The sequence below is a fragment of the Salmo salar genome, chromosome ssa27, assembly GCF_905237065.1.
Source record: "Salmo salar chromosome ssa27, Ssal_v3.1, whole genome shotgun sequence".
Lineage (NCBI taxonomy): Eukaryota > Metazoa > Chordata > Actinopteri > Salmoniformes > Salmonidae > Salmo > Salmo salar.
This window is the reverse complement of record NC_059468.1, coordinates 42,994,492-43,003,840: the sequence shown is the minus strand read 5'-3', so window position 1 is coordinate 43,003,840 and position 9,349 is coordinate 42,994,492. Positions and strand designations below refer to the sequence as shown.

General features: G+C 56.4%; 1 protein-coding gene across 1 annotated transcript; it reads right to left on the bottom strand.

Moving 5' to 3' along the window:
* Positions 1-6,715: 6,715 nt before the first annotated feature.
* Positions 6,716-8,065, bottom strand: LOC123730927 (DNA-directed RNA polymerase II subunit RPB1-like). Its single transcript, XM_045709537.1, has one exon. It carries the CDS (start codon positions 8,063-8,065, stop codon positions 6,716-6,718), a length of 1,350 nt encoding a protein of 449 aa, XP_045565493.1.
* Between the last annotated feature and the right edge of the window lie 1,284 nt (positions 8,066-9,349).

Sequence of the window (9,349 nt, the reverse complement as noted above, 5' to 3'; positions counted from 1 at the left end):
TAGCCTGGTCTGTAGCCTGGCCCTAGCTGGGCCCTGGCCTGGCCCTAGCTGGTGTAGCCTGGTCTGTAGCCTGGTGTACCTGGCCTGGCCTGCCCTAACCTGGTCTATAGCCTGGTCCTAGCCTGGTCTGTAGCCTGGCCTAGCCTGGCCCTAGCCTTGTAACCTGGCCTAACCTGGTCTGTAACCCTGGCCCTAACCTGGCCCTAACCTGGCCCTAGCCTGGTCTGTAGCCTGGCCCTAGCCTGGTCTGTAGCCTGGTCTGTAGCCTGGCCCTAACCTGGGCTAGGCTGGTCTGTAACCTGGCCCTAACCTGGCCCTAACCTGGTCTATAGCCTGGCCCTTGCCTGGTCTGTAGCCTGGTCTGTACCTGGCCCTACCTGGCCCTAACTGGTCTATGGCCCTGGCCTACCCTGGTCTGTAACTGGCCCTACCTGGTCTTAGCCTGGTCTGTGCCGCCCTGGCCTGGTCTGTAGCCTGGTTGTAACCTGGCCTAGCCTGGTCTGTAGCCCGGCCCTAGCCTGTCTATAGCCTGGGCCCTAGCCTGGTCTGTAGCCTGGCCCTACCTGGTCTGTAACTGGTCTGTAACCTGGCCCTAGCCTGGTCTGTAGCCTGGTCTTAGCCTGGCCCTAGCCTGGTCTGTGCCTGGTCTGTAGCCTGGCCCTAACCTGGTCTGTAGCCTGGCCCTGGCCTGGCCCTAGCCCTGGCCCCTAGCCTGGTCTGTAACCTGGCCCTAGCCTGGTCTGTAGCCTGGTCTATACCTGGCCCTAACCTGGTCTGTAGCCTGGCCCTAACCTGGTCTATAGCCTGGCCTAGCCTGCCTAGCCTGGTCTGTAGCCTGGCCCCTAACCCTGGACCTGGTCTGTAGCCTGGCCCTAACCTGGCCTCCTGGTCTGGTAACCTGGTCTGTAGCCTGGTCCCTAACCTGGTCTATAGCTGGTCTGTGGCCTGGCCCTAGCCTGTCTGTACTGGCCACCTGGCCTGGCTAACCCTGGCCCTACCTGGTCTGTAGCCTGGTCCGTAGCTGGTCTGTAGCCTGGCCTAACTGGCCTATAGCCTGGTCTTAACCTGCCTGGCCTGGCCCTAGCCTGGTCTGTAGCCTGGCCCTGGCCTGGTCCCTAGCCTGGCTTAACTGGCCCTAAGCTCTAGCCCTGTCTGTAGCCTGGTCTGTGGCCTGGCCCTAACCTGGTCTGTAGCCTGGCCCTAACCTGGTCTGTAGCCTGGTTATAGCCTTCCCTAGCCTGGTCTAACCTGGCCCTACCCTGGTCTGTAGCCTGGTTGTACCCCTGGCCCTAGCTGGTCTGTGCCTGGCCCTGGCCTGGTCCGTAGCCTGGTCTAGGCCTGGCCCTAACCTGGTCTGTAGCCTGGCCTAGCCTGGCCCTAGCCTGGTCTATAGCCTGGCCCTAACCTGGTCTATAGCCTGGTCTGTGGCCTGGTCTATAGCCTGGCCTAGCCTGGCCTAACCTGGCCTAGCCTGGTCTGTAGCCTGGCCTAACCTGGCCTAACCCTGGTCTGTAGCCTGGTCCTACCCTGGCCCTAGCCTGGTCTTAGCCTGGTCTGTGGCCTGGCCTAACCTGGCCCTAGCCTGGTCTATAGCCTGGCCCTAGCCTGGTCTGTGGCCTGGCTATAGCCTGGCTAACCTGGTCTGTAGCCTGGTCTATGCCTGGTCCCTAGCCTGGTCTAACCTGGCCCTAACCTGGCCCTAGCCTGGTCTGTAGCCTGGTCTATAGCCTGGCCTGGCCTGGCCCCGGCTGTAGCCTGGTCTACTGGCCTAGCCTGGTCTGTGGCCTGGCCCTAACCTGGGCCTAACCTGGTCTGTGCCCTGGCCCTAACCTGGTCTGTAGCCTGGCCTAGCCTGGCCCTAGCCTGGTCTGTAGCCTGGTCTTACCCTGGCCCGACCTGGCCCTAGCCTGGTCTATAGCCTGGCCCCTAGCCTGGTTGTAGCCTGGTTATAGCCCTGGCCCTAGCCTGGTCTGTAGCCTGGTCCCTGCCTGGCCCTGGCCTGGTCTGTGGCCTGGTCTGTGCTGGCCTGGCGGTCTGTAGCCGGCCCTGGCCTGGTCTGTACCTGGCCCTGGCTGGTCTGTAACCTGGTCTGTAGCCTGGTCTGTAGTGGCCCTAACCTGGTCTGGGCCTGGTCTGTGCCTGGCCCTAGCCTGGCCCTAGCCTGGCTGTGGGGCCGTACTGGTCTTACCGGCCCTAACCTGCCCTAACCTGGTCTGTAGCCCTGGCCCTAGCCTGGTCTATAGCCTGGCTAGCCTGGTCTTGCCTGCCCTAACCTGGTCTGTAGCCTGGCCCTAGCCTGGTCTTAACCGCCCTAACCTGGTCCGTAGCCCTGGCCCTAACCTGGTCTGTAGCCTGGTCTGTAGCCTCCGTAGCCTGGCCCTAACCTGGTCTGTAGCCTGGAGTCTGGTTGTAGCCTGGTTGTAGCCTGCCCTAGCCTGGCCCTAACCTGGTCTCTAGCCTGGTCCTAACCCTGGCCCTAGCCTGGTCTGTAGCCTGGCCCTAGCCCTGGCTAGCTGGTCTATAGCCTGGCCCTAACCCGGTCTAACCTGGTCTATGCCTGTCTATAGCCTGGTCTGTAGCTGGCCCTAGCCTGGTCTGTAGCCTGGTCTGTAGCCGCCCTAGCCTGGTCTGTGGCCTGGCCCTAGCCTGGTCTATAGCCTGGTCTGTAGCCTGGCTACCTGGCCTGCTGGTCTATAGCCTGGCCCTAGCCTGTCTGTAGCCTGGTCTGTAGCCTGGCCCTGGCCTGGCCCTAGCCCTGCTCTGTAGCCTGGTCTATAGCCTGGCCCTAGCCCGGTCCTACCTGGTCTATAGCTGGCCCTAACCTGGGCCCTAGCCTGGTCTATAGCCTGGTCTGTACTGCCCTGGCCTGTCTAGCCTGGTCTGTAGCCTGGTCTATACCTGGCCTAGCCCTGGCCCTAACCTGGTCTATAGCCTGGTCTATAGCCTGGTCTGTAGCCTGGTCTAACCTGGTCCTGGCCTGGTCTGTAGCCTGGTCTATGGCCTGGCTAACCTGGTCTATAGCCTGGTCTGTAGCCTGGCCCTAACCTGGTCTGTAGCCTGGCCCTACCCTGGCCCTAACCTGGTCTGGCCTGGTCTATAGCCTGGCCTAACCTGGCCTGGCCTGGTCTATAGCCTGGTCTGTAACCCTGGCCCTAGCCTGGTCTGTAGCCTGGTCTAGCCTGGCCCCTAACCTGGCCTATAACCTGGTCTGTACCCTGGCCCTAGCCTGGCCCTAGCCTGGTCTATACCCTGGTCTGTAGCCTGGTCTGTAGCCTGGTTATAGCCTGGTCTGTAGCCTGGCCCTAGCCTGGGCCCTAGCCTGGTCTATAACCCTGGCCCTAGCCTGGCCCTAACCTGGTCTGTAGCCTGGCCCTAGCCTGGCCCTAACCCTGGCCTATGGCCTGGTCTGTAGCCTGGTCTGTAGCCTGGTCTGTAGCCCTGGCCCTAACCTGGTCTGTAGCCTGGCCCTAACCTGCTGCCTGGCCTAGCCTGGTTGTAGCCCCTGGCCCTAGCCTGGCCCTAGCCTGGTCTATAGCCTGGCCCTAGCCTGCCCTAGCCTGCCGTAGCCTGGTCTGTAGCCCTGGCCCTAACCTGGTCTTAACCTGGTCTATAGCCTGGCCTTAGCCTGGTCTGTAGCCTGGTCTATAGCCTGGCCTAGCCCTGGCCCCTAGCCTGGTCTATAGCCTGGGCCCTAGCCTGGTCTGTAGCCTGGTCTGTAGCCTGGCCCTGGCCTGGTCTGGCCTGGGCTAAGCCTGGTCTGTAGCCTGGCCTAACCTGGTCTGTGGCCTAGCCTGGCTGGCCTGGTCTGTAGCCTGGCCCTAACCTGGTCTGTCCTGGCCCTAACCTGGTCTGTGCCTGGCCTCTGGCCTGGTCCTAACCCTGGCCCTAGCCTGTCTGTAGCCTGGCCCTACCTGCCTGGCTAGCCTGGTCTATGGCCTGGCCCTGGCCTGGCTGTAGCCTGCCTGTCTAGCCTGGCCCCTAGCCTGGTCTGTAGCCTGGTCTGTAGCCTGGCCTGGCCTGGTCTATAGCCTGGCCTGGCCTGGTCTGGAGCCTGGTCTGTGCTGGCCCTAGCTGGCCTATAGCCTGGTCTGTAGCCTGGCCCTAGCCTGGTCTATGGCCTGGCCTGTACCTGGCCCTGGCCTGGTCTGTGCCTGTTGGCTGGCTACCTGGCCCTAACCTGGTCTGTAGCCTGGCCCTAACCTGTCTATGCCTGTCTAACTGGCCCTGGCCCTAACCCTAGTCTATAACCCTAGGCCCTAACCCTAGTCTATAACCCTGGCCCTAACCCTAGTCTATAACCCTAGTCTATAACCCTAGCCCTAACCCTGCCCCTAACCCTAGTCTATAACCCTGGCCCTAACCCTAGTCTATAACCCTAGTCTATAACCCTAGTCCCTAACCCTAGCCCCTAACCCTAGTCTATAACCCTAGCCCCTTACCCTAGTCTATAACCCTAGTCCCTAGCCTGGCCCTAAACCTAGTCTATAACCCTAGTCTATAACCCTAGTCTATAACCCTGGCCCTAACCCTAGCCCTAACCCTGGCCCTAACCCTAGCCCCTAACCCTAGTCTATAACCCTAGTCCCTAACCCTTGTCTATAACCCTAGCCCTAACCCTGGCCCTAACCCTAGCCCCTAACCCTAGTCTATAACCCTAGCCCCTAACCCTGAGCCCTGGCCTAACCCTAGGCCCTAACCCTAGTCTATAACCCTACCCCCTTACCCTAGTCTATAACCCTAGTCTATAACCCTGGCCCTAACCCTGCCCCTAACCCTAGTCTATAACCCTAGCCCCTAACCCTAGCCCCTAACCCTAGCCCCTAACCCTAGCCCCTAACCCTAGCCCCTAACCCTAGTCTATAACCCTAGCCCCTAACCCTAGTCCCTAACCCTAGCCCCTAACCCTAGCCCCTAACCCTAGTCTATAACCCTAGCCCCTAACCCTAGTCTATAACCCTAGTCCTAAAGCTTGCCGATGCGTACCTTGTCATTGTATGACTAGAGTAGTCACGGCCAGTCAGTGGCCAGAGAGTTGTAAGGAGGCTCTGTCCAAACCCAGGGTCCCAGCAACAGAAGGCCTATAAACCCTCGGGATTACAGCCTCTGTCCAAACCCAGGGTCCCAGCAACAGAAGGCCTATAAACCCTAGGGATTACAGGCTCTGTCCAAACCCTGGGTCCCAGCAACAGAAGGCCTATAAACCCTCGGGATTACAGCCTCTGTCCAAACCCAGGGTCCCAGCAACAGAAGGCCTATAAACCCTCGGGATTACAGGCTCTGTCCAAACCCAGGGTCCCAGCAACAGAAGGCCTATAAACCCTAGGGATTACAGGTTAAATCCTGTGCTTTTAGGGTTAGTGTTGATGTATAATGTGTCTTCAGTGTGTATACAGGGGAGGGTTTAACCCACATAGAAACACAGGGATAGGAGTCTACAGGGGAGGGTTTAACCCACACAGACAGGATAGGAGTCTACAGGGGAGGGTTTAACCCACACAGACAGGATAGGAGTCTACAGGGGAGGGTTTAACCCACACAGACAGGATAGGAGTCTACAGGGGAGGGTTTAACCCACACAGACAGGATAGGAGTCTACAGGGGAGGGTTTAACCCACACAGACAGGATAGGAGTCTACAGGGGAGGGTTTAACCCACACAGACAGGATAGGAGTCTACAGGGGAGGGTTTAACCCACACAGACAGGATAGGAGTCTACAGGGGAGGGTTTAACCCACACAGACAGGATAGGAGTCTACAGGGGAGGGTTTAACCCACACAGACACAGGATAGGAGTCTACAGGGGAGGGTTTAACCCACACAGACAGGATAGGAGTCTACAGGGGAGGGTTTAACCCACACAGACACAGGATAGGAGTCTACAGGGGAGGGTTTAACCCACACAGACAGGATAGGAGTCTACAGGGGAGGGTTTAACCCACACAGACAGGATAGGAGTCTACAGGGGAGGGTTTAACCCACACAGACAGGATAGGAGTCTACAGGGGAGGGTTTAACCCACACAGACAGGATAGGAGTCTACAGGGGAGGGTTTAACCCACACAGACAGGATAGGAGTCTACAGGGGAGGGTTTAACCCACACAGACAGGATAGGAGTCTACAGGGGAGGGTTTAACCCACACAGACAGGATAGGAGTCTACAGGGGAGGGTTTAACCCACACAGACAGGATAGGAGTCTACAGGGGAGGGTTTAACCCACACAGGGACACAGGGATAGCGGCATCACTGAGATCAGGGTTACGTCCCAAAAAGGCACCTTTTTCCTGGTATAATGACCTTCTTGTTTTGACCAGAGCCCATATCTCTGTCTCGCTGGATAGGGAATAGGGTGACCAGGCTTTCAACAGGAGTCTCTTTGCTCTCCAGCCCCTCTACAGCAACAGGCATAATGAAGCGAAAGGCCTCTCCCTGCCCCATAATGGAGGGCCATTAATGGTGATTGGGATGTTGTCTGGGACTCCATTAGAGCCACTATGGCTGACATGACACTAAGTACTCCCCAGAGCTACGCAGGGCTCAGACAGACCCTTTCATCACTAGCTGTCCTAAGGCCAGGGATATGGGGCTGGCTGCTGGGGGAGGGTTATACGGGGCTGGGCTATATGGGGATGCATGAGGCTGTATGGGGCTGGGCTGGGGCTACTGGGGCTAGGGCTGTATGGGGATGCATGAGGCTGTATGGGGCTGGGCTGGGGCTACTGGGGCTCGGGCTGTATGGGGATGCATGAGGCTGCATGGGGCTGCATGGGGATGCATGGGGCTGTATGGGGCTGTATGGGGCTGTATGGGGCTGCATGTTGCTGTAAGGGCTTGTATGCGGCTGCATGGGGCTGCATGGGGCTGTATGGGGCTGCATGGGGCTGCATGGGGCTGCATGGGGCTGTAAGGGCTTGTATGGGGCTGCATGGGGCTGCATGGGGCTGCATGGGGTTGTATGGGGCTGCATGGGGCTGCATGGGGCTGTAAGGGCTTGTATGGGGCTGCATGGGGCTGCATGGGGCTGCATGGGGCTGCATGGGGCTGTATGGGGCTGCATGGGGTTGTATGGGGCTGCATGGGGCTGCATGGGGCTGCATGGGGCTGCATGGGGCTGCATGGGGCTGTAAGGGCTGCATGGGGCTGTATGGGGCTGCATGGGGCTGTAAGGGCTGCATGGGGCTGCATGGGGCTGCATGGGGCTGCATGGGGCTGCATGGGGCTGCATGGGGCTGTAAGGGGCTTGTATGGGGCTGCATGGGGCTGCATGGGGCTGCATGGGGCTGCATGGGGCTGTAAGGGGCTGCATGGGGCTGCATGGGGCTGTAAGGGCTTGTATGGGGCTGCATGGGGCTGCATGGGGCTGCATGGGGCTGTAAGGGGCTGCATGGGGTTGTATGGGGCTGCATGGGGCTGCATGGGGCTGCATGGGGCTGCATGGGGCTGTAAGGGCTTGTATGGGGCTGCATGGGGCTGCATGGGGCTGTATGGGGCTGCATGGGGCTGTATGGGGCTGCATGGGGTTGTATGGGGTTGCATGGGGCTGTATGGGGCTGCATGGGGCTGCATGGGGCTGTATGGGGCTGTATGGGGCTGTATGGGGCTGCATGGGGCTGCATGGGGCTGCATGGGGCTGCATGGGGCTGCATGGGGTTGTATGGGGCTGCATGGGACTGTATGGGGCTGCATGGGGCTGCATGGGGTTGTATGGGGCTGCATGGGGCTGTATGGGGCTGCATGGGGCTGCATGGGGCTGCATGGGGTTGCATGGGGCTGTATGGGGCTGTATGGGGCTGCATGGGGCTGCATGGGGCTGTATGGGGCTGTATGGGGCTGCATGGGGCTGTATGGGGCTGTAAGGGCTTGTATGGGGCTGCATGGGGCTGTATGGGGCTGCATGGGGCTGTATGGGGCTGCATGGGGCTGTATGGGCTTGTATGGGGCTGCATGGGGCTGTATGGGGCTGCATGGGGCTGTATGGGGCTGCATGGGGCTGCATGGGGCTGTATGGGGCTGTATGGGGCTGTATGGGGCTGCATGGGGCTGCATGGGGCTGCATGGGGCTGCATGGGGCGGTATTATTTAATCTGATTGTTCTCTCTACTTGTTAATGAGTGACATGAATTGGCATGATATCACAAAGACTGGCACTGAGGCTAGTAGAAACAGCTCTGTTGAATTACATTCCTTACCTCTCAACATAGAACTCATAGAGCCAGTATAGTAATGTATAGTAACATAGAACTCATAGAGCCAGTATAGTAATGTATCTCAGCATAGAACTCATAGAGCCAGTATAGTAATGTATAGAACACATAGAACTCATAGAGCCAGTATAGTAATGTATAGTAACATAGAGCTCATAGAGCCAGTATAGTAATGTATCTCAGCATAGAACTCATAGAGCCAGTATAGTAATGTATCTCAGCATAGAACTCATAGAGCCAGTATAGTAATGAATCTCAACATAGAACTCATAGAGCCAGTATAGTAATGTATCTCAGCATAGAGCTCATAGAGCCAGTATAGTAATGAATCTCAACATAGAACTCATAGAGCCAGTATAGTAACATAGAACTCATAGAGCCAGTATAGTAATGTATAGTAACATAGAACTCATAGAGCCAGTATAGTAATGTATAGTAACATAGAACTCATAGAGCCAGTATAGTAATGTATATCAGCATAGAACTCATAGAGCCAGTATAGTAATGTATAGTAATGTATAGAACACATAGAGCCAGTATAGTAATGTATCTCAACATAGAGCTCATAGAGCCAGTATAGTAATGTATCTCAACATAGAGCTCATAGAGCCAGTATAGTAATGTATAGTAACATAGAACTCATAGAGCCAGTATAGTAATGTATAGTAACATAGAGCTCATAGAGCCAGTATAGTAATGTATCTCAACATAGAACTCATAGAGCCAGTATAGTAATGTATAGTAACATAGAACTCATAGAGCCAGTATAGTAATGTATAGTAACATAGAACTCATAGAGCCAGTATAGTAATGTATAGTAACATAGAACACATAGAGCCAGTATAGTAATGTATAGTAACATAGAACTCATAGAGCCAGTATAGTAAAGTATAGTAACATAGAGCTCATAGAGCCAGTATAGTAATGTATCTCAGCATAGAGCTCATAGAGCCAGTATAGTAATGTATAGTAACATAGAACTCATAGAGCCAGTATAGTAATGTATAGTAACATAGAACTCATAGAGCCAGTATAGTAATGTATAGTAACATAGAACTCATAGAGCCAGTATAGTAATGTATCTCAGCATAGAACTCATAGAGCCAGTATAGTAATGTATAGTAACATAGAGCTCATAGAGCCAGT